The 26,406-nt window shown below is 46.1% G+C and overlaps 1 protein-coding gene across 2 annotated transcripts in view; it reads left to right on the top strand.

Moving 5' to 3' along the window:
- GLS (glutaminase) overlaps window positions 1–26,406 on the top strand; it is a 1,258,313-nt gene that overhangs the window by 1,006,237 nt on the left and 225,670 nt on the right. Inside the window, exon 15 of one of the 2 annotated variants that reach the window (XM_044303245.1) lies at window positions 21,236–21,288. The exons of the other annotated variant lie outside the window; for it this stretch is intronic. Within the exon in view, the coding sequence (XP_044159180.1) occupies window positions 21,236–21,274 (39 nt within the window). The 3' untranslated portion in view covers window positions 21,275–21,288. The remainder of the gene's footprint in view (window positions 1–21,235; window positions 21,289–26,406) is intronic. 2 annotated transcript variants of the gene reach the window in all.

Here is a 26,406-nt window from a genome sequence, read left to right as displayed (position 1 = left end):
GCTGAAACAACCGAACAACTGGAGGAGCCATTGATTGCCTGCACCATCCCCAGATTATCACAATGAAAACTGATCTTCCTGTTCCTGAATTTATCCCCCCATAAGACCACCGTAAGGACAATCGGAAACAGTTCTAGGAGAGCCAAATTCTGCATCCAACCCCGTACAACTTAAGGTTCCGGCCACTGATCCGCGCACATTGCCCGTGACAATAAACCCGGAACCCCACCCCCTTTGCCAGGGCCGTCTTTAATATTGATTGGACCCTGGGCAAAAATTTACTTGGGCCCCCTGGATCCCGCCTTCCCACACCTTAGCAGGCAATTACGCCCTCCACCACAACACACACACACACACAAAAAATCCACACATCTGGTAGAGTACAGTGAATGACTGTAAATACTTCCAGTTCTGAAGACTCCAGTGGCTCAGGATCAGTGCTCTGGGCAGCTGGGCTCAGGCTGGAAGTGGGCACCGCTCTGCAGGAAGGAGACCAGGGCTTGGCTCACCCTAGTGTTACAGTGCACCCCAGCACCCCACAGTATGCAGTATAGCACCCTATAGTATACAGCAACCCACAGTATGCAGTATAGCACCCTATAGTATACAGCACCACACATTATGCAGTATAGCACCCCACACTATACAGTACCCCACAGTATATACTAGAGCAGTATAGCACCCCACAGTATACAGCACCCCACAGTATACAGCACCCCACAGTATACAACACCTCACAGTATACAGTAGAGCAGTATAGCACCTCACAGTATACAGCACCCCAAACTATACACGATACAGCACCCCACACTATACAGTACAGCAGTATAGCACTCCACACTATACAGCACCCACAGTATACAGTATACAGCCTCCCACAGTATACAGTACAGCAGTATAGCACTCCACAGTATACAGCCCCCCACAGTATACAGCCCCCCACAGTATACAGCCCCACACAGTATACAGGCCCCCCACAGTATACAGGTCCCCACAGTATACAGGCCCCCACAGTATACATGCCCCCACACAGTATACAGCACCCCACTATACAGTAGTTTACAGTATATTAGCATAACAGCCCCTGTCACCTTTTTCTGATGTAATCTTCACAAAAAAGGCAAACTTCTCCTGCAACACTCCTGGTAGGACCTGTGATGACCTCATAGCCATGTGACCAGTAATATTGCTAGGTTAATGGTCACATGGAGATGATTAGATCACAGCTCTCACAGTACGCTGCCTGGACTCAGTGTCGGCAGGCATGGCATGGCAGCACCCCCTGTGTAGCTGACAGCCTGACACCCGGGGCAGTGGCTAGCAGGGCTCAAGAGGCAGCTGCCTTGGGCCCCCCAGGAACAACTGGGCCCAGGGCAGCTGCCCCTTTTGCCCCTTGGTAAAGACGGCCCTGCCCTTTGCAGCATCCAAAAATAAATCTAAGTGAAAACTGTCCACCACCTCATCTATAACCAACACTCTGCCATTGAAATTCTCTAGAAACCCCGCCCAAACCTCCAGATCTCTCTTTAATTCCCGACCAAACATAATAAAATTAAGTGGAGCCAACCGTCGACAAAATATCCATCCCATTGGTATAATTCGGCACGCAAAATTTAACTTCCCTAATAAAGACTGCAATTCACACAGACAAATTTTGGGCGACCGCCTTGCCTTTTTAACTTCCACCCGTAAATCACACTTTTTTTTGTCAGGGAGCCGCCACTCCATTCTTTCCATATTTAGAACTATACCCAAAAAACTAAATTCCGTCGCAGGACCAACTGTGTTTTTTTCCGCTAACGACACCCCAAAAAATGCAAAAATAGACTGCAACGTGCTTAACAACAACGAACAGACCCACAAATCTGCCGAACCTTAGCAAAAAAATCATCCAAGTAATGGATGATGGACGAACAACCCCCCATGTCCGCCAGTACCCATTCTATGAAAGAACTAAACGCTTCAAAATAAGCGAACGACAAAGAGCAACCCATCGGCAAACACCTGTCTACAAAATACCCCCCATCCCAAAAGCAACCAAACGTAAACTGTCAGGGTTCACCGGAAGGAGGCTAAAAGCCGCCTCAATGTACATCTCAGCCAATAAAGTACCCAGTCCCAATTTTTGCACCCATGCCACAGCCGCATCAAATTATGTATAAGCCACCTAACAAAGTTCAGGATCAATACCATCAGTGACCCTTTTGGAAAACATAAATGGTGAATCAGCCGAAACTTGTTCGGCTCTTTCTTGGGCACTAATTCCAACGGTCAAACCCTCAAATTAACTAACGGTGGTTCCGCAAACAGAACATCCATCCTACCCAACAAGACCTCAAATTTTTTAGACACCACTTCCGGATGCTCTAGAGCTGAACGCAATTTTTTTTGCATACTAACCACCGGTAAAGTATTCAACGGTATACTAAAACCCCATGTCAAACCCCTTTTTAATAACTCCGCCGCTTCTCGATTAGGGGATCTATTTAGATACTGCCCCATCTTTTCCACCTGCATTGGAGTCAAACCCTTTTGCAGCGGCGTCGGCCCCTATTTGCCTATTGCCTCTGAAGCATCGATTGGCTCCATGATTCCCTCCGCAATATGAACATTCGTGTTTAAATTTGCATTTTGCCCAAGTTTGCAGCTTCCCTCATTAAAAAGGAAGCACAACCCTTTTGCGGACACCACTGCGAGACTAGCCTCACCTGACCCCCCTGAATCCCCCCGTAAGGACTGCCCCTGCCTCTCTGGCACAGTCACTCTTAACCATAAACCAATGTCTTTATGGTACCACCTTTTCTCTGCCTAAACTGCTCATCGTAACGCAGCCAAACAAAACGCCCATAAACTCTGTAAGCCTCCCCTATCGCATCTAAATAGCAGAAAATGGCCGAGCAACACTCGGGTGCCTTTTCTCCAATAACACTCACCAGAATGGCAAATACCTGTAACCAATTTGAAAAAGTGCGTGGGATCAGTCTATGCAGGCGCTTTTCTTCCTCTTCCTTTTTACCTGCCTTGCCCTGTCCAGATTAAAAGACTCTAGCGGAAGTTATGAAAATATATCAACGTACTCACCCTTCCATATACGCTCCTGCACATCCTGCATCAAATGTGCCCCTAATGGGCCTTCAAAGCATACATACAGTTCCCTTTTGCCCCATTGTCCACTCTAGGCCTGCCATCTTCCCCCCCCCGGCCTGAGTCTGCACAGACACTGATCTCCCAGCCCCAGACAGCAGACTCCCCACTGCTCCACTCGCCCCAACGCCTTCCTCCAAGCCATTAACGGAGATAGGCCCGCACCCCCAAACCATTAACCCAAAACACAAGGCTACTCAACAGCTGCCCCAAGCCCCCAACTAGCTCCCAATGACTCCAACCAACCCCCCTCCCCCCAAGGCTGCTGACTAATGAATGCAGGGATCCCCACATTGTCTCACCTGGCTGCACGGCTGAAGTTTGTCCCTTCCAGAATGATCTTCTCTCCTTGCGCCTGATGACCCGCCACTACAAGACTCCACCCCAGCTTCGTCCATACTGGGTGCCCTATGCGTCGACCCCATCCAGATGTGCAGGGGTGCCCACTTGACGACAATCCATATTATGAGGCCTGTGCATACTGCTGGCCCCTAGATGCACAGCCTCAGTACTCCTGCTGTTGCCTCCTCTCCCACGCCAAGCGGGCCTCCCAGCCACCCCAGAGGGGGGAGAGCCCGCAGTTCCCACTCCTGATCCCACGCTGTTTGCTGATGAGGTCAGGGGGCCGGCCCTCCCGCCCTACTCTGAGCTCTGCCTCGCACGGAGATTCCTCCCACGCCAGAAGAATACAGATATGGGCTGCCCGCTGTCCCCCTTTGTAGAGGGTCCCTGGAGGGGCTCTCAATTTGGTGCCGAACCCTGGGGGCCTCACTAGGGCTAAGGCGTGCCGGCGGACGTACACGCCGCGGCCGTCTCGCTCCTGGCTGCGGGCCTGATGCACCCGCCGCCTCCCCCTGCAGTAAGCCTGCCACCTGCTCCCTCAGCCACTCCGGACCATGGGCCTCCGCTGCCACCTGCAACCTCCTGAGCATCTCCTCAACTGACTCCAGGGCCGCCATCAGGGGGGTACAGCCGATACCCCAGTAAGGGGCCCGGACCCTGGGGGGGCCCGGCCAGTTCCAGTAAAAAATATATATATTCCCCCCCCCCCCCCCTCCCATTTGTCAGTGACTTGAGTTGAACTTTATTGCATCGCTAGAGGGGGGCAATTGATTATTCCTTGCTATTGATGTCCGGTTCATGAACGAATCGTTCATTTGAAACGATTCAGTTCACTGAACCGGAGGAGTCGATTCCTCAGACTGAGCTGATCCGAGTGAAACAGCTCAGTCTGACCTAGCACACAATAGCAGAGCCGCTGGCAGCAGGGAGGGACTCGGGAGGAGTGTAATCTGATCCTAGAGTGGAAGCTGGCTTCTGCCAGCCCCTCCCCTCCCCGCCCACCAACCAATCAGAGCTGAGGCAATGCAAGCACTAGCAGCTCTGAGTCTGAGTCACTGACACAGTACAGGGAGTCTAAGGCCTAGTTCACACTTCAGTGTTTGGTCAGTGATTTCCATCAGTGATTTGTGAGCCAAAACCAGAAGTGGAGCCTCCATAGACATTAGGTAGAAGGGAAAAATCTGCTCCTGTTCTATGTTTAGAGCTGCACCTGGTTTTGGCTCACAAATCACTGATGGAAATCACTGACCAAACACTGAAGTGTGAACGAGGCCTAAGAAAGAATCGAATGAGTCTCAGGTTAAAGGTCCATTCACACGTCCGCAAAATGGATCCGCATCCGTTCCACAATTCCACAACGGGTGCAGACCCATTCATTTTTAATAGGGCCGGAATGTGCTGTCCGCATCCACATTTGCGGATCCGCACTTCCGCATCCGTGCTTCCGTTTCCGCAAAAAAATAGAACATGTCCTATTCTTGTCCGCAATTGCGGACAAGAACAGGCATATTCTATTAGTGCCGGCAATGTGCGGTCCGCAAAATGCGGAACGCACATTGCCACTTTCCGTGTTTTGCGGATCCGTGGCTCTGTGTATCCGCAAAACACATTGCGGACGTGTGAATGGAGCCTAAAAGAATCTAAAGATCCGACTTAGAGACTCATTCGATTCTTTGAGTTAAAAGAACCGTCAGTCAGACTCTAGAACAGTTTACACTGAGGCTGATGCTTTTGTTGCAGCAGTGATAAGATTAAGGGACAGGAGCAGAGAGATAAGAGAAGTGACAGATGACTGTGAAGACCACGCGATCTGTTGCTCAGAAGCCATTAATTTGTAAGGGTACTTTCACACTAGCGTCAGGACGGATCCGACAGGCTGTTCACCCTGTCGGATCCTTCCTATCCGTCCCCATTGACTATAATGGGGACGTGGTGGAACTCCGGCGCAGCACAGCAGTGCATGGCGAAAGGCCGCCGGACTAAAAGTACTGCATGTCCAACTTTTTAGTCCGGCGGCCTCTCACCGCGAACTGCCGAACTGCGCCGGAGCTCCGCCCCATCCCCATTACAGTCCAAGGGGACGGAGCGGCGGCAGGACGGATCCGACAGGGTGACAATCTCTCTTCAGGTTTATTAGAAAATCTGTTATCAACTTAACACATACAGTTTTCCCTGTGCATTCACTTGGTTGTACTGCTGTCAGACTGCTGTCACTGTGGGTAACAATGTATTGCATGCACAACAGACAATGCACACCACATAGCTCCTGAGTCCTCCTGTCTGCTTCCCTTCATTCCTGACTCACTCAGTCAGAGAGCTCAGACAATGTACCAAGAGCCGACTCAGCGAGTGAATCGAAGCATCCGTGCATGCGCACCACCTAAGCTCTTCAGTCAGTAGACTCAGCAAGTGAACCGAAGATCCAATTCATGAATCGGTTCATTTGAATCAGGAATGTAGCTGCGCAGCAGCAGGTGACGTCAGACGCTGTTCGCTGCCTGCTGCCTCCTCATGCCATGACGCCGCCTTCAGATTATTGCGCCACAGCCTGCCTGCCACTGACAGACACAGTCAATTCTGGTTTGCAGGCTCGCAGCCAGGCGCGGTGGCGGGAACTTCTGTTCTGGCCTCTGGGAGTGGGACTGGAATCGAATCTGGAAAGAATTGTGGTGGAAGCCTGCCCAGCTGCCCTAGTGCCCTCGCCCCTCGCCCCGCTTAACCAGCCCAAGAATGAGTCAGTGCCGGCTCCATGCTCCACTCCATCACATGTTGGACTGGACGGACTCCAACGATTCATTAAGGTCCATTAGGTTACTTGTTTCCATAAATAATGTTATCATTTTACTGTTAATGGTGGCATACAGTTTTTTTTTTTCAAAGCAGAACAAAGGTGGGTTGGCAAGGGAGGGGTTAATAACAATAAGTGATGGAGGATCCTGGCCCTGTGGGATAATCCAGAAAACAGCTTTGCATTTTACCCACGAGCAAAGACCACACAACATAGAGCTGCCTAGCCAAGTAGACAACGTAAGGATCAATATGAAAATAAATAATTTGGAGCCTGTGAAATAGCTCAGCTCAGTAAGGCTACTTTCACACCTGCATTTAGGTGCAGAGACGGATCCGCACCTATAATGCAAACGTTGGTATCTGTATCCGTCTGCATAACTCAGTAAAAAAAAAGTCTAAGTGTAGGTTAAACGGATCTGTCATAACTTTACATTGAAATTCGATGGGGGACGGATCCGTTTGCAATTGCACCATATTTGTGTCAATGTAAACGGATCCTTCTCCATTGACTTACATTGTAAGTCAGGACGGATCCGTTTGGCTCCGCACCGCCAGCTGGACACCAAAACGCTGCAAGCAGCGTTTTGGTGTCCACCTCCAGAGCGGAATGGAGGCGGAACGGAGCCAAACGGGTGCATTCTGAATGGATCCTTATCCATTCTGAATGCATTGGGGCAAAACTGATCTGTTTGGGGCCGCTTGTGAGATCTCTGAAACAGATCTCACAGGCGGACCCAGAAACGGCAGTGTGAAAGTAGCCTATGCCGCATACTGAGCTGAGCTATTTCAAAGGCTCCAAATTATTTATTTTCATATTGATCCTTACGTTGTCTACTTGGCTAGGCAGCTCTATGTTGTGTGGTCTTTGCTCGGGGGTAAAATGCAAAGCTGTTTTCTGGATTATCCCACAGGGCCAGGATCCTCCATCACTTATTGTTATTAACCCCTCCCTTGCCAGCCCACCCAGCCCTATTTAGCTTTGTGTTCAGCTTTGAAAAAAATTGTTTAGGCCATGAAGGGGTTAATTAAGTGTTGGAGGGGATCCATTTAACAAGTTTGACCAGTTGGGTTTGAGACTTGTTGAGTGTCATCCACAGATCCCCCATAAAAGTGTCAACCACAGATCCCCCATAACAGTGTGTCACCCACAGATCCCCCATAACAGTGTGTCATCCACAGATTCCCCCATAACAGTGTCATCCACATATTCCCCCCATAACAGTGTGTCATCCACATATTCCCCCCATAACAGTGTGTCATCCACAGATTCCCCCATAACAGTAAGTCATCCACAGATTCCCCCCACAACAGTAAATCCTCCACAGATTCCCCTATAACAGTACGTCATCCACAGATCCCCCCATAACACTGTAACAGTAAACCTTGTGCTTTTAAGGTGTTTTTTCTTAAATGTGCCAGGGGACGATTGCTAGGGCAGATTAGAACAGGTAGTGTAGTTAGTGTTAGTGTAGGGTCCTGCTTAAAAGAGTCTACCTTGTCGTGGTAGCAGGCTTCATATTATTTGGTCAAAAATTAATTCCTTACTGAAATCACTGATTATCACTTTTTACTGTCAGGACGGATTCTAAAGGGGCAGGGTAGGAGGGGGGGGGGGGGGGGCCTTGAGCTGTGTAAGGGTCCCCAAAATTTCTGATGGCAGCCCTGACTGACTCCATAAGGTGACCTTTGCCTGCAGCTTGTCTCAAGGTATGTAACCTAAAAATGGTGCCCGAACCTCCAACTGCCCCCCTTATAAAGCCCTAACCCCTCCCCTAGTGACACACCCCACTCACCAGTTAGAATTAACCTCTGGTTCCCATCCCCTCACAAAAATGTTATCATGTGGGCTAGGCTAAAGCCCTAGTAAGGCCTTTTCTTACTGTTGTCTTTTTGCTATCAATTGCTGATGAAATGAGTGACTTGGAAGAGCAGCAGAAGCATCAGGACTAGTATATGATGGGAAGAAAACACAGCTCACTTCTGCTGAGATGGTGGAGCCTTGACTTCTGAAAAATGGGTGCAAGCCACTGGGAGAAGCAGCGGTTTCTGCATCAGGCTGTACCACTACATTAGCGCCACGGTTTTCCCAGGCCACTGTATGGTGATGCTGCATGTGCTGACACAGGGCCATGGTGCAAACATTGGCACCCAGGCCACGCTTCACCTTCTTCCCACAGATCCTACAATTGGCCACGTTAACGTCCTATAGCTGCTTGATGAAAAAGTATCCTAAAGGCCTCATGAACGTTGTTTTGGTCCGCATATGAGCCGCAGTTTTTTGCGGCTTGGATGCGAACCCATTCACTTCAATGGGGCAGCAAAATATGCGGATACCACTCCGTGTGCTGTCCGCATCTGTTGCTCCGTTCTGTGGTCCACAAAAAAAAATATAACCTGTCCTATTCTTGTCTGTTTTGCGGACAAGAATAGGCAGTTATATTAATGGCTCTCTGTCCCATTCCGCAAATTGCGGAACGCCCACGGACTCCACCCGTTTTTGCGACCATGGTCGGGAGCATGTAGCCAAACTCTGTATTATCAGACCACAATTTCACCCCAATTAGACAATCAAGGATTAACGGATATACTTAGGTATAATAAAATGTGAGTACCCTAAAATCTGTAGTGTCAAGCCGCAATTTCACCCTAATTAGACAATCAAGGATTAATGGATTGAATTGTATATAAAAGAATGTGAACATCTCAAAATCTGTAGTATCACACCGCCATTTCACCCCAATAGAATCAAGGATTAATGGAATTACTTATGTATAAAAGAAAGCAAACAACCTAAAACAGTGGGATTAGAACACTTTTTAACCCCGATTAGTGCAGAAAGTGTAATAGAATAACTTTGCTATTAGCCAAGTGTTACACTGTTCAATTGGCCCCTGCTGTCTCCCTATAGTGTGGTTAAAGGCTTCATATTGTACTGTATCTCTACACTATTTCTAAGCTTGTCCCTGAACTGCTCAAAAGTAATATTTTGTAAAAGTGTTTCCTAATCACTGTCCGTATCACTGTCCCTAGTGCCTGTAACATCTCCTCCTATGCTCAGTTCATTGGTAAATTGCTGAGACAGGGCAGGATGAGGATTTTTATAGGGCTGAGATATCACAGGGGCTGTCTACCTGTTGATTGGCTGTCTGCATGGCATTATGGGTGCCTCCTCGTTCCCGGGCTTCTTACTTCCTCTTTTTAACATGTGCAGCACAGCAGCCATTTTAGAAAAAATTATTCGTTACCACAAAGCATGAGCAAATTCAACTTTGGGACAAATCAAATTTTTCTTGAAATTCGGATAGAACTCCACTTCACCAACTTTGATTCGCTCATCTCTAATTATAATGTAATTCCATTGCGTAATAATAATGCATGAATTATATATTTAAAGGGATTCTCTTACTGTAGGTCCCTTTCACACGAGCAGGTGCGATGCGGAGGTAAACGCATTGCACCCGCACTGAATCCGGACCCATTCATTTCTATGTGGCTGTGCACATGAGCGGTGATTTTCACGCGTCACTTGTGCGTTGCGTGAAAATCACAGCATGCTCTATATTGTGCGATTTTCACGCGACACAGGCCCCATAGAAGTGAATGGGGCTGCGTGAAAAACGCAATGCATCTGGATACACCGCGTTGCATTGCATTTTTCACGCAAGTAACTTGGCAACACTCATGGGATATAATACAGGAAGTAGGCGTTTTTTTTCTCTGTGTCTGTCTGCGTGTGGTTTGTGGCAGCACATGAGGGAGAAGTTGTCTGCAGCTTTTTCAAGCCCTTGCGGAGCCAAATATCCACACAATGCCAAAAACTCCACGTGCCATGGATGTTGAAAAACGTATTGTCCTGGTGCAGCATAGGCCTTGCATCTGGGATCTTCGTTCTTCAGAATACCAGGACAGATATAAGAAGGACACTGCCTGGGTGGAGGTTACCCAGCATCTGTTTTCACCCATATGGGAAACGACCAAAGGCCAAAGCAGCAAGAATTTAAGTAAGTAAACAATGTATACATGTTTGATCCATGTTGTCCTCCCTAGTATATAGGCCTTGTTATACGTTAGTCTACCTATCACTTTAGAAATTGATACATGTTCCTTTCTTGTCTTTCCATTACCAGTTGAAGAGGTCAAGAATCGTTGGCGGAGCTGCCGTGACCAATTCCGCAAGGAAATGAAAAATCAGGGGCAGAGCGGGACTGGTCCCCCCAAGAAAAGACCCTACCTCTTCCGGGAGCAGCTAATGTTCCTTCGCGCCGTCATGGATCTGTGTCCGTAAGTCTATTCTACCCACTGTCCACAACATGTGAAGCTATACGCACTGTATGTAGAATTTTTAGGTACTGTGAATGGTTTGAATGGATCAATGTGAAATGTCTTAGTTGGCAATAGCAAACATTGCTCCTTTCTTAACCAAAAGTAGGAGATTAAAATGACAAGTTGAGTAAGATTGATGTTATGGATACCTAGGTTAATGATGTAGCAGGGTTAACCCACATGCTCTATGGGACATAAGATGTCTAATAAATGTGTAAAAAAGTGGAATGCTTTTTTTTTCCCCCCGTCGTTTTGGTTAAAGTTAACACGATGAGTATAGACATTATATTTCAGAGTGTGTGGGTTATCCCTGCTACATCTATACTACCACAATTACCACATATGTCTTATATTTGTTGGCAGGTGCGTTGCTAGTGTCTGAAAACATCTGGGGCACAAGCCCACTGTACAACGCCCCCGTGAAGCCAAGTCCCACCCATGAAGCTACGTCCCCATCCCGGGGGGGGGGGAGGGGGGCTTCACAGTAGTTATTAACCTCTTTCAGCAGTCCCCCCTTGACAGTAGTTATTAACCCCTTTCAGCAGTCCCCCCTTCAGTGAATGGTGGACTGCTGAAAGGGGTTAATAACTACTGCAAAGGGACTAGACATCTGGGCAACCCCGAGATCATCCCCCCACCCCTCCTTGTACTTGTTCCACTACTTATCTGCTGCGCCGGCATGAGTTCAGTCACTTCTGTGGCATCGGTGCTCAATCGCAGGACGGATTGAGCACCGATGCCACAAAAGTGACTGAACTCATGCTGGCGCAGCAGATAAGTAGCGGAACAAGTACAAGGGGGGGGGGGGGGGTGATCTGTGGGGTTGCCCAGTTCCAATCAATATAAAAAGTCCCTGGAATATGCCAGAAAAATGCTACCAGCAATTCAGCATTACATTCAGGGCACTGGATAAAACATCTGGGGCACAAGCCCCGAATGTTTGACATAATGACGCCCATTTGTTGGGCCAGTTAGTACTATGTGACAAATGTAGTTTGTGTAGCTCATGACAGGTATATGTGCAAGGATTATTTTTAATCGTCATGTATATGTATTTTAATCATTTTGTAGAACGGGGGACAACCTAGAGGAGGAAGGTGATGATTCGGCTCCGCAATTGTCGAGCGCTTGTGAGGAGGAGACAGCTGGCCAGCAGGAGACTCATCCTGGACCCAGACCAGCACCTTCTGAGCCTCCTGCAGCATCAGGAGCTTAATCCCCCCCCCCCCCCCCCCCCCGACTGAACTCATGCCGGCGCAGCAGATAAGTAGCGGAACAAGTACAAGGGGGGGGGGGATCTGTGGGGTTGCCCAGTTCCAATCAATATAAAAAGTCCCTAGAATATGCCAAAAAAATGCTACCAGCAATTCAGCATTATATTCAGGGCACTGGAAAAAACATCTGGGGCACAAGCCCCGAATGTTTTGACATAATGACGCCCCTGTTTGTTGGGCCAGTTAGTACTATGTGACAAATGTAGTTTGTGTAGCTCATGACAGGAATATGTGCAAGGATTATTTTTAATCGTCATGTATATGTATTTTTATCATTTTGTAGAACGGAGGACAACCTAGAGGAGGAAGGTGATGATTCGGCTCCGCAATTGTCGAGCGCTTGTGAAGAGGAGACGACAGCTGGACAGCAGGAGACTCTTCCTGGACCCAGACCAGCACCTTCTGAGCCTCCTGAAGCATCAGGAGCTGATTTCCCCCCCGACGGGCAAATCCTCCTGCCGAGTCCAACATTAATGTCCAAGTTCTGGATTATTTATCTAGGGTCCGGCAGGAGGATCATCATATGTTTGCCCGTAGTCTGGCCCATTATATGTGGCAGCTACCTCCAGAACGATTATTACGAACGAGAACTTCGGTCGAAATCGTTCTGGAGCTAGCAAATTCCCTTACCGATCCCTCCGTAATGCATGACGCACTGGAAAATCTGCGCTACTATGGGCAACTATTTGTCCCCAACAACCCCACAGTTTCCCAGCCATTACAGGACCACCAACAAATGCCCCCCCCCCCCCCCCAAGGGATCATTATGGCCCACCAATGGCACCATATGTGCCCCAGATTCAGGGTGAACCCAGCTATGGTCCTCCGGGACCCTCGCACAGTCAAGCTGGCCCACCACAATGCCTTGGGCCCCCTTCACAGGCTCAATATTCAAGGGCTCCTTCCCAGAGCCAATATTCTGGGACTCCCTATGAGGGACAAGCTACAAATCAAGCTGGACCCTCACAATACTCAGCCCCTCCTTATCAGGGACCTTCATCGCCATCAAGGCAGTATGTTAATTTATAGAACTTTTGTGATACAAATAATATTATTTTAGTATAACAGAGAATTTATTTTGACATTGTGTGCAATAAAACACATTTTTGTTTTCAAGTTTCTAATGTAGCAGATTACATTTTATTGTGCTTACGCATACACATAACACAATATATAGATAGAAAAATTTTAAGAAACATTAGTAACCACATAGGACACACATGAAATGTTAATTTTGCACACAAACACTGACGTTCAATACTTTTTATTTTTAGGGGTTCTTATATCAAAATGTAGGTCCTACGTAATTTTACTAAGTATGTTTTATTACACATATATACAGAACATGTTAGACCAACAAATCTATACTCCTAGAACACCATATAATCAATATTAACACATTTATTTTACTCAGTATTATACATATAATCATTTTGTAAAAATTCTCTAATTTTGCCACATTTAGCACTGTAAAGTGTAGCTAATAGATAAATGAGGTATTAGTACATATTTCACATACCATGTAGATGAGACTATATGGTAGCAAAATATGTAAGCTCACAACCCACGTCAAGGGTCCCTAACTAAAAAATGAAAAAAGTAACTAAACTCAAACCATCCTGGTTAGGAAAATATACTGCCAAACACAAAAGTCCATGAATTGAGGACTACTGCTGAAAAGGAAAATAACCGATAGGGGACATAAAATAATCCTAAAAAAATTCCTGCACTCTGAGTCCAGCATATCCAGATTGTCCAAGTAGTAAAGTCTCTCTTGGTGATGGTGTACTGTACACTTGTGCGTCTTCATCAGGTGTGGCCTCATAGGTGCGTATGTAGTTATGCAGCACTACACACACCTTGATGACGACATTGACATTTTGTTGTGCCAGCTGTATTGCCGACTGGAAAACCCGCCATTTATTTGAAAAAATGCTGAATGTGCACTCCACAAACCTTCTGGCTCTACTTAACCGATAATTAAAATTGCGCTTCTTGGCATCCAAACCGCGTCGAGGATAAGAACACATCAGGTGGCTAGAAAGGGCAAATCCATCGTCCCCTACGACCACATAAGGCGCAGGTGGCCCAGTAGAGCCAGGAAGGTTTGCTGGCTGTGGTACTGGTTGGTTGGACTGAAGCCAGCGACCCATTCTGGAAGCCCTGAAGATGCGAGCATCTGCGGAACTTCCATAGGACCCAATATCTACAATTATAAACCTGTAGTTTGTGTCAGCCAAGGCCAACAAAACTACAGAGAAAAACTGCTTATAATTATAGTATTGGGACTCTGAGTTCGGTGGCTTCTTAACCCGTATGTGCTTCCTGTCAAGGGCTCCAATACAATGTGGAAATTGAGCCCTCTCCTGGAAGCCCTGGGCTATATCAAGCCACTGCTGCCTGGTTGGTTGTGGCAGCACTGAAGCCTTCAGTGTCAACCAAATGGCGGCACATGTAGCCCGTACCACGCCAGCAATTGTGGAAGTGCCCATTCGAAAAACAAAATATAAAGACGAAAAATAATTACCAGTCGCCAGATATCTGAAAAGACACAAAAAAATTGAATTAGACACTTTCATAGCATATGTTTATAAATCTAGCACATTACTTGACATTATTTAATGGAAAAGTGGCTAATAAATATAAATGAAATAAGCTCATAGTGGTATATTTTTGAAACATATGATTAATATTCTGAGATAAAACTAAATAAGGAATAGCATTTAAGCTTCATAAAGTTCAAGACAATTAACATATACACACAGGTGAAGTGTCCTCATCATTACATGCTGCATTTGAATTATACCCCTGCGGAACTGGATTCTGGTGTGACTAATCTAAGCACACACAGTTTATCACTAAAAATAAAGGCATTTAAATACAGGTCTACTACATTTAAGTACATATAATATGAAAAGTTTAGAATACATAGGCCATTGACCTAACAACTATGTATTGGAAAACAGGGTGTCATTAAAGTATTTAGTCTGAGAATATATATAGTCTTACCTTAAAGGGGTTGTCCAAGTTATATTTATTGACGACCTATCCTCAGGATAGGTCATCAATATCAGATCGGAGGGGGTCCGACACCCGGCACCCCCTCTGATCAGCTGTTTGAAGAGAAGGCGCGCGCGGTGTCAGCGCTGCCTCCTCTTCACTGCTTACCTTCTAGCCGTTGCATCTGCAGTGGTGAGCAGGTGTAATTACACCCAAGCCGTCCCATTCATTTCAATAGGAAGGCTTGGGTGTAATTACACCTGCTCACCACTGCAGATGCAACGACTAAAAGGTAAACAGTGAAGAGGAGGCAGCGCTGACACTGCGCGCACCTTCTCTTCAAACAGCTGATCGGAGGGGGTGCCGAGTGTGGAACCCCCACCGATCTGATATTGATGACCTATCCTGAGGATAGGTCATCAATAAATATAACTTGGACAACCCCTTTAACCCCTTCACGCAACATCACGTACATGTACGTGGGGGAATGTGGTGCCTCACCGCATCCCCACGTGCATGTACGTGATCGGCTTCACTGTCAGCGCAGGGACCTGAGCGCTGAAGATTCAGTGAAGCCGGCGTGCTGGGGTTGCTAGGCAACCCTAGAAGCCGGAAGGAGATGTATTGGCCCCCTGACCCGCCCACGATCGCTGTGATTGGTCCAATACTGCAGAGGGACCAATCGCAGCGCATCGGGGCAGGTAAGGGGGGTTAGGGAGGGACTGTGTGCCTCTCCTTCTCTGATCGTCCCCATTCCTGTCAGGGAAGCGATCAGAGAAGGAGAGAGTGACAATCTGATGTACCTATCACATGTATACTAGTCATGGAGCACTGCTACTTAGCGCTCCATGACTAGTATACTCGTCATGGCATAAAACTGTCACCATGTCTGCAGACATGGTGACAGCGCTGAGTGCCGGCTGTTACACACAGCCAGGCACTCAGGCTCAATGCCGATGGGGGTCCTGTGACCCCCGTATCGGCGATCGGGTAGTTTCGGCACCCCCCCCCCCCCTATCGGCGATCGCTTTATGTCGTTTCTGATCCCTGCGGTCCCTGACCGCAGGGATCAGAAACCTAAAAAATGGCCCAAAATTTTTTTTTACCCCCCCTGCACCCCTGAATTCCATTTATGTGGCGGGGTGCAGGGGGCGGTTTGTGGGCGGTGCGGGGCCGGTGCGGGGCGGTGTGGCAGTTGCGGGAGGCGGGCGGTGCGGCAGGCGGGATCGCGATCCCCCGCCCGCCTCCCATTATAATCATCGTTGGTGTCTAGTGGGTATACCAGGGTGCCAGCACATTGCTGGCACCCTGGTATAAACGGCTGACATCGGTGATGCGATGTCAGCCGTTTAACCCTTTCCATACCGCGGTCCGTACGGACCGCGGTATGGAAAAGGTTAACAGCTCAGGGAGCTCCCTCCCTCTCCCATCGGAGGGCTGCTGTACCTTTGCAGCCCCCCGATGGAGAGGGAGAGAGCTTCCAGACAGCCCCCCCAGAGCCCCGTCCTTACCCTTCCCCGTCTGCGCAGTTCTGAACATAACTGAGCAGACGGGGAAGGTTCCCATGGCAACAGGACGCCTCTCAGGTCCTGCTGTCCATGGTGCTGAACAGATCTATGCTGAAAGCATAGATCTGTTCAGTGTAAGTAAAATATAGTACAGTGCAATATATATTGTACTGTACTGTATTATACAGACATCAGACCCACTGGATCTTCAAGAACCAAGTGGGTCTGGGTCAAAAAAAAAAGTGAAAAAAGTAAAAAAAAAAGTAAAAATCAAAAAACACATTTATCACTGATTAAACATGAGAAAAATAAAATTCCCTACACATGTTTGGTATCGCCGCGTCCGTAACGACCTGATCTATAAAACGGTCATGTTACTTTTCCCGAACGGTGAACGCCATAAAAATAAAAAATAAAAAACTATGATGAAATTGAAATTTTGCCCACCTTACTTCCCCAAAAAAGATAATAAAAGTGATCAAAAAAGTCGCATGTACTCCAAAATTGTAACAATCAAACCGTCATCTCATCCCGCAAAAAATGAGACCCTACTTAAGATAATCGCCCAAAAACTGAAAAAACTATGGCTCTTAGACTATGGAAACACTAAAACATCATTTTTTTTGTTTCAAAAATGAAATCATTGTGTAAAACTTATATAAATAAAAAAAGTATACATATTAGGTATCGCCGCGTCCGTATCGACCGGCTCTATAAAAATATCACATGACCTAACCCCTCAGGTGACCACCGTAAAAAAATAAAAATAAAAACGGTGTAGAAAAAGCAATTTTTTGTCATCTTACGTCACAAAAAGTGTAATAGCAAGCGATCAAAAAGTCATATGCACCCCAACATAGTGCCAATCAAACCGTCATCTCATCTCGCAAAAAATGAGACCCTTCTTAAGATAATCGCCCCAAAACTGTAAAAACTATGGCTCTTAGACTATGGAGAAACGAAAAAAAAAAAATTGTTTTAAAAATGAAATCATTGTATAAAACTTACATAAATAAAAAAAATGTATACATATTAGGTATCGCCGCGTCCGTGACAACCTGCTCTATAAAATTACCACATGATCTAACCTGTCAGATGAATGTTGTAAATAACAATAAAAAAACGATGCCAAAAAAGCTATTTCTTGTTACCTTGCCGCACAAAAAGTGTAATATAGAGCAAACAAAAATCATATCTACCCTAAACTAGTACCAACAAAACTGCCACCCTATCCCGTAGTTTCTAAAATGGGGTCACTTTTTTGGAGTTTCTACATCAGGGGGCTTCAAATGGGACATGGTGTCAAAAAAACTGTCCAGCAAAATCTGGCTTCCAAAAACCACACGGCGCTCCTTTCACTCTACGCCCCGCTGTGTGCCCGTACAGTAGTTTACGGCCACATATGGGGCGTTTCTGTAAACAGCAGAGTCAGGGCAATAAAGATACAGTCTTGTTTGGCTGTTAACCCTTGCTTTGTTAGTGGAAAAAATGGGTTAAAATTGAAAATTAGGCAAAAAAATGAAATTCTCAAATTTCATCCCCATTTGCCAATAACTCTTGTGCAACACCTAAAGGGTTAACAAAGTTTGTAAAATCAGTTTTGAATACCTTGAGGGGTGTAGTTTCTTAGATGGGGTCACTTTTAGGGAGTTTCTGCTCTAGGGGTGCATCAGGGGGCTTCAAATGGGACATGGTGTCAAAAAAACTGTCCAGCAAAATCTGGCTTCCAAAAACCATACGGCGCACCTTTCACTCTACGCCCCGCTGTGTGCCCGTACAGTAGTTTACGGCCACATATGGGGTGTTTCTGTAAACGGCAGAGTCAGGGCAATAAAGATACAGTCTTGTTTGGATGTTAACCCTTGCTTTGTTAGTGGAAAAAATGGGTTAAAATTGAAAATTAGGCAAAAAAATCAAATTCTCAAATTTCATCCCCATTTGCCAATAACTCTTGTGCAACACCTAAAGGGTTAACGAAGTTTGTAAAATCTGTTTTGAATACCTTGAGGGGTGTACTTTCTTAGATGGGGGTCACTTTTAGGGAGTTTCTGCTCTAGGGGTGCATCAGGGGGCTTCAAATGGCACATGGTGTAAATAAACCAGTCCAGCAAAACCTGCCTTCCAAAAACCAAACGGCGCTCCTTTCACTCTACGCCCCGCTGTGTGCCCGTACAGTAGTTTACGGCCACATATGGGGTGTTTCTGTAAACGGCAGAGTCAGGGCAATAAAGATACAGTCTTGTTTGGATGTTAACCCTTGCTTTGTTAGTGTAAAAAATTGGTTAAAATGGAAAATTAGGCAAAAAAATGAAATTCTCAAATTTCATCCCCATTTGCCAATAACTCCTGTGCAACACCTAAAGGGTTAACAAAGTTTGTAAAATCAGTTTTGAATACCTTGAGGGGTGTAGTTTATAGAATAGGGTCATTTTTGGGTGGTTTCTATTATGTAAGCCTCGCAAAGTGACTTCAGACCTGAACTGGTCCCTAAAAATTGGATTTCTGAAAAATTTCAAGATTTGCTTCTAAACTTCTAAGCCTTGTAACATCCCCAAAAAATAAAATATCATTCCCAAAATAATTCAAACATGAAGTACACATATGGGGAATGTAAAGTCCTCACAATTTTTGGGGGTATTACTATGTATTACAGAAGTAGAGAAACTGAAACTTTGAAATTTGCAAATTTTTCCAAATTTGGGGTAAATTTGGTATTTTTTTATGCAAAAAAAAATAATTTTGGGACTTAATTTTTCCAGTGTCATGAAGTACAATATGTGACGAAAAAACAATCTCAGAACGGCCTGGATAAGTCAAAGTATTTTAACGTTATCAGCACTTAAAGTGACACTGGTCAGATTTGCAAAAAATGACCTGGTCCTTAAGGTGAAATAAGGCTGTGTCTTGAAGGGGTTAAAGTAATAATAAGCCATTCTTCAGGTGACACACTCCGCCGCATATTGGTGTCCTGGAAAGTTAAGGAAGGCCTCAACTCCTCCAACAGACGATCAAACGTAGACACCGTCATGCGGCAACAATTGAAGAACTTTGGAGGGTGCGCACGGAGCTCAGCGTACAAGCCAACAAAGATACCTTTGCTGGCCCGCTGCGAAAGTATAGGATGCACCCACATACGCTTCCTCCACGGCTCCTCCTCAATAATTTCTGGCTGCTCTCCAAAACAGCGGGAGACCAGCCAGTGCAAAAAGACATGGTCAGTGGATGACAGGGTGAAAGTGGACATCCTGCAAAGGATAATCCAATAACAAACACACTGTCCAACAAAACACTGCATGCTGGGGGTATTTATATTGTGTTACAGGTGAATGTAGTGAATGGATCTGTTTTTTTTTTTCACGCGCGTGAAAAATGCATGCCACCCGCATGTCACACGCGCAGGAGAAACGCAAGAACGCGACGCAATCGCATACTGAACTGACAGCACTCACATGAAAAATCGCAAGCTTTTCACTGAACGCACCCTGTACGCATCCGGCCACAAAACATGACGCCCGTGTGAAAGAGGCCTTAGACTTATTTAAAATGGCTTGGCTACAAGCAACCTGAGCAGGAGCATAGCTGGTTGCCTCCACTTGCAGAGCTTCTTAGGCTAGTTTCACACTAGAGTGCAAGAGATCCGGCAGGCTGTTAATGTGGCCAGATTATATTCATGTAGTTTCCCGAAGTGCTGAATGCAGAGAGAATGCTGGGTCCAAATGCTAGTGTGAATCTAGACTCATGGGTTTGAGGGGATGGGACCTCTCTACACATTGCACTCTGGCACTTGCATATACTACACATTGATAAGTGTTTCCATCAGGCTGCATGATGGCATATTCTAGGCAGGGTTGCATCATTGCCAGTTATTGTAGAGCAGTGTAGTGTGTATTGAGCTCCACCCCCTAGGCAGCACTGCAAGTGAAGGCAACCAGTTCTACTCATATTCTAGGAGAGGTTAATTCCAGCCATTTTAAATCATTCCCGGAGAAACCCTTTAAGGAGATAACTGTAAAAGGTAAATTGCAAAATAAAAGTAAAAGCAACTATGCTGAATACAAATGAGATTACAGTACCCAGGAAAGGAGGGCCATGCAATTTTTGAATACAAACTTTGAATATAAAATCAACAGACAAAGGATGAATACATAGGGCTACTGAAGTAAGCAAAGAGGCAACTGACAGACACACACTACTACTCAAAATTGAAGGCTGACTCTACACAGAATTACTGTACACCAAGGAACTAAACATTATTGTTGGCCTGTCTGTATAGTCTATAACATCAGATGATTTGATTCCAAAAAGTCCACAAATTGAAACATTTACATACTTCCCAAAGTGAACAAATGTGGAAATCCAACTAAATTAATCATCTCATACATCAAGGATACAGCCAGTTATCATAAAGATACAACATCTATTAAAGAGAACCTGCACTGTGCTGCCCTCGCTGCACGCAGCCTAGTGTAGTTCAGACCTGCTCATTTAAGCAGGCGGTCACTGGTGTCATGGCATTCAGTACTTTTTGAGTATTTAAAAGTCAGCTCTCTAATGGATATGAGTCAAATGAGGCTCGCTGTCCCTGCTCTCCTCCACTTCCGGACAATGACTGGCAGGTTTCTTTCTTGTGTATTAGGCAGTGTTCTGCCCATTTTGTGCATAATAAATGTGTATAATGTGCCGTAAAGATTATATTGAAATGTTATGTTTGACGTTGCTGCCATCTAGTGGTCAAAGTTAGTTACTACTTCGCCAGAACTTTACAGGAAGTGTATTGTTCTCTGAGCCAGAGGCAGTAACCTTTAACCTGGAACTGTATTTCCTCCATTTCATCACTGCTCCTGGATCTTGCAGGCTGCATGCAGAGGAGCTCTTGATCTATTCCTGGACTAATGATGGAATTGTCTGTGAGTACTCTCACTGATGGAGTGAGGCTGCTGTATTATGTGTAATGTACTGACACATATGTTTTGTTTATGTTTATATTGTAGTTTTACAAAGTTATTCAGAAAAGAGAATAAATACAGATCTGATGTCTCACTTTTTTGACTACTGAATTATTGTTAAGCTGTCTGACTAGTGTTATACAACAGTTCAATAACGCGAAGCAGAACACGCAGCAAGCCTCATCTTTGGACTCATGTCTCTCGTGGTGCTGGTGTGTTCTGTGGCATGTTAATACTGTGAACATACTATAATCCCAGAAGTGACAGGCAGCAGAAATCAACAGGTCTGTCACTACACTATGCTTCCCTCATTGATTGCACATCACAGGTTTAACCCCTTTGTGGCCAGCCTGTTTTGGGCCTAAATGACCAAGTATTTTTCTTCCTTTTTTCCATCGTCTCCTTCCAAGAGCAATAACTTTTTAATTTTTCCGTCTACATACCTGTATGAGGCCTTGTTTTTTGCAGTACAAGTTGTAGTTCTATTGCCGCCATTTTGGGGTAAACTTCCTGATTAACTTTTATTAACTCTTTTTGGGAGAGAGCTGGGAAAAACAGCAATACTGAGTTTTTACGTTATAAATTTTACGGCGTTCATTTTTCGGTATAAATAACATAATATCTTTATTCTTAACCGCTTCCCAAGACCCATAGCTTTTTTATTTTTCTTTCTATGGATTTGTGTGGGGGCTTGAATTTTGCGGGACAACTTGTAGTTTTCATTGGCATCATTTTGGAGTAAATTGCGCTTTTTGATTGTTTTATTTTTTTCGGTGGCAACTAAGGGTACTTTCACACTTGTGGCAGGACGGATCCGACAGGCTGTTCACCATGTCAGATCCGTCCTGCGGCTATTTCGCCGTGCCGCCGGACCGCCGCTCCGTCCCCATTGACTATAATGGGGACGGGGGCAGAGCTCCGACGCAGCACGGCAAAAGCCGCCGGACTAAAAAGTACTGAGGTCTGGCGGCACAGCGAAATAGCCACAGGACGGATCCGACATGGTAAACAGCCTGCCGGATCCGACATTGTAAACAGCCTGCCGGATCCGTCCTGCCGCAAGTGTGAAAGTACCCTAAGAATAAATTAGCAATTCTGTCTTTTCTTTTTTTACATTTTTTTATGGCGTTCACCATAGGATATAATTTACATGATATTTACGTATTGCAGATTGTTACGGATGCAGCAATACAAAACATATAGGGGGAGATTATTATTTTTTTGCTATTTTTTTTTTTTTTTTTTTAACTGGACTTTTTTTTTAAATGTCATTTTTTTTACTCTAAGGCCTTTTTCACATGGGCGTCTTATTTGTCCCGGATAAGAGGCGGGTGCATTGCGGGAACACGCGTGATTTTTCCGCACGAGTGCAAAACATTGTAATGCGTTTTGTACTCGCATGAGAAAAATCGCACATGTTTGGTACCCAAACCCGAACTTCTTCACAGAAGTTCGGGCTTGGGATTGATGTTCTGAAGATTGTATTATTTTCCCTTATAATATGGTTATAAGGGAAAATAATAGCATTCTGAATACAGAATGCATAGTATAATAGTGCTGGAGGGGTTAAAAACTAAATAAAATAATTAACTCGCCTTCTCCTCTTGATCGCGTAGTTCCCGGTCTCTTTACTTCTTTAATGATGAGCTGTGGGCTAAAGGACCTGTGGTGACGTCAGATCACATGCTCCAATCTCACCGTGGTGATGGAGCATGTGATCTGACGTCACCACAGGTCCTTTAGCCCACAGCTCATCATTAAAGAAGTAAAGAGACCGGGAACTACGCGATCAAGAGGAGAAGGTGAGTTAATTATTTTATTTTGGTTTTAACCCCTCCAGCACTATTATACTATGCATTCTGTATTCAGAATGCTATTATTTTCCCTTATAACCATGTTATAAGGGAAAATAATACAGTGAATAGACTGTCACCTAGAACCCATGCACTTGCTTGCGGATGCTTGCGATTTTAACGCAACCCCATTCATTTCTATGGGGCCTGCGTTACGCGAAAAACGTAGAATATAGAACATGCTGCAATTTTCACCCAACGCATAAGTGATGCGTGAAAATCGCTGCTCATGTGAACAGCCCCATAGAAATGAATGGGTCCGGATTCAGTGCGGGTGCAATGCATTCACCTCACGCATCGCACCCGCACGGAATACTCACCCGTGTGAAAGGGGCCTAATAGTCCCACTAGGGGACTATAAGACTGAGTTCACACTGGCGAGATTTCCGCGCGGGTGCAATGAGGAAGGTGAACGCATTGCACCTGCACTGAATCTGGACCCATTCATTTCTATGGGGCTGTGCACATGAGCTGTGATTTTCACGCATCACTTGTGCGTTGCGTGAAAATCGCAGCATGCTCTATATTGTGCGTTTATCACGCAACGCAGGCCCCAAAGAAGTGAATGGGGCTGAGTGAAAATCGCAAGCATCCGCAAGCAAGTGTGGATGCGGTGCGATTTTCACACATGGTTGCTAGGTGACAGTCCATTCACTGTATTATTTTCCATTAGAAGGCCTCATGCACACGACAGTTTTTTTTTCACGGTCCGCAAAAACGGGGTCCGTGGGTCCGTGATCCGGGACCGTTTTTTCATCCGTGGGTCTTCCTTGATTTTTGGAGGATCCACGGACATGAAAAAAAAGTCGTTTTGGTGTCCGCCTGGCCGTGCGGAGCCAAACGGATCCATCCTGAATTACAATGCAAGTCAATGGGGACGGATCCGTTTGATGTTGACACGATATGGTGCCATTTCAAACGGATCCATCCCCATTGACTTTCAATGTAAAGTCTGGAGTTCTTTTATACCATCGGATTGGAGTTTTCTCCAATCCGATGGTATATTTTAACTTGAAGCGTCCCCATCACCATGGGAACGCCTCTATGTTAGAATATACTGTCAGATATGAGCTACTTCGTGAAACTCAGATCCGACAGTATATTCTAACACAGAGGCGTTCCCATGGTGATGGGGACGCTTCTAGTTAGAATACACTACAAACTTTGTACAAGACTGCCCCCTGCTGCCTGGCAGCACCCGATCTCTTACAGGGGGATATGATAGCACATTTAACCCCTTCAGGTGCGGCACCTAAAGGGGTTAATTGTACTATCATATTCCCCTGTAAGAGGTCAGGGCTGCCAGGCAGTAGGGGGCAGACCCCCCCCCCAGTTTGAATATCGTTGGTGGCACAGTGTGCGCCCCCCATCGGGCCCCCCTTCCTCCCTCTAGTGTAATAAATCGTTGGTGGCACAGTGTGCGCCCACCATCGCACCCCCCCTCCCTCTATTGTAATAAATCGTTGGTGGCACAGTGTGCGCCCACCATCGCCCCCCCTCCCTCCCTCTATTGTAATAAATTGTTGGTGGCACAGTGTGTGCCCACCATCGGCCCCCCCTCCCTCTATAGCAGTAACAACATTGGTGGCAGTGTGCGGCCTCCCGTTCCCCCCCCCCAATCATTGGTGGCAGCGGAGTTCCGATCGGAGTCCCAGTTTAATCACTGGGGCTCCGATCGGTAACCATGGCAACCAGGACGCTACTGCAGTCCTGGTTGCCATGGTTACTTAGCAATAGTACAATAGTAGAAGACTCATAGTTACCTGCTTGCTGCTGCGATGTCTGTGTCCGGCCGGGAGCTCCACCTACTGGTAAGTGAAAGTTCTGTGCGGCGCATTGCTAAAGAACTGTCACTTACCAGTAGGTGGAGCTCCCGGCCGTTCACAGACATCGCAGCAGCAAGCAGGTAAGTATGAATCTTCTACTGTTGTACTATTGATAAATAACCATGGCAACCAGGGCTGCAGTAGCTTCCTGGTTGCCATGGTTACCGATCGGAGCCCCAGCGATTAAACTGGGACTCCGATCGGAACTCCGCTGCCACCAATGATGGGGGGGGGGGAATGGGAGGCCGCACACTGCCACCAATGTTGTTACTGCTATAGAGGGAGGGGGGGCGATGGTGGGCGCACACTGTGCCACCAACGATTTATTACAATAGAGGGAGGGAGGGGGGGGGGCGATGGTGGGCGCACACTGTGCCACCAACGATTTCTAACATTAGAGGGAGGAAGGGGGGGCCCGATGGGGGGCGCACACTGTGCCACCAACGATATTCAAACTGGGGAGGGGGGGGGGGTCTGCCCCCTGCTGCCTGGCAGCCCTTATCTTTTACAGGGGAATATGATAGTACAATTAACCCCTTTAGGTGGACACGGATGCCAATCTTGTGTGCATCCGTGTTCTTTCACGGACCCATTGACTTGAATGGGTCCGTGAACCGTTGTCCGTCAAAAAAATAGGACAGGTCTTATTATTTTGACGGACAGGATACATGGGTCACGGCCTCGGCTGCAAAACGGTGCATTTTCGGATTTTTCCACGGACCCATTGAAAGTCAATGGGTCCGCGAAAAAAAACGGAAAACGGCACAACGGCCACGGATGCACACAACGGTCGTGTGCATGAGGCCTCACATGGTTATAAGGGAAAATAATAGCATTCTGAATACAGAATGCTTAGTAGGTGATCAATTGAGGGTAAAAAAAAAATTAACTCACCTTCTCCTCTTGATCGCGTAGTTGCCGGTCTCTTAGACAGCCCTCTAATTTGAGTATCATCATTGTCAGGAGCTCACTGTCCTCTCCAACAACAGGAACATTTACCTGCAACCAAAAAAAATTGTCCACACATAATGACCATGGACAATATAAGTGTTCCTAACACAGATCAGGATTACGAGATCCCAGATCCCACTGCACAACACATTTGAGGTGTGAACCAAATTAATCATATGAACCAAATGTCTTACAGGAGGTCTCCCTGTAAATGAAACCCTATCAAATATGCACCAGTTGAGTGCTCAGGTATAGTGTTCTGATAACAAGGGACTTAACGAGGGGAGGCAAGCAGAACATGTGCCCCGGGCACAGAGGGTGTGCTTTTTTTTACTTTATTAATGGAGCTAGAGTCAGCACTACTGAAAAGGGCAGAATGAGGGAATTGCTACTATGAGGGAGCACAATGTGGGCATTAGTACTGTGAGGGGGCTACAATGAAGGCATTA

Source organism: Bufo gargarizans, chromosome 8, assembly GCF_014858855.1.
Source record: "Bufo gargarizans isolate SCDJY-AF-19 chromosome 8, ASM1485885v1, whole genome shotgun sequence".
Lineage (NCBI taxonomy): Eukaryota > Metazoa > Chordata > Amphibia > Anura > Bufonidae > Bufo > Bufo gargarizans.
Note: the sequence above shows the minus strand (reverse complement) of the source record. Positions and strands in the feature narration are given on the sequence as shown.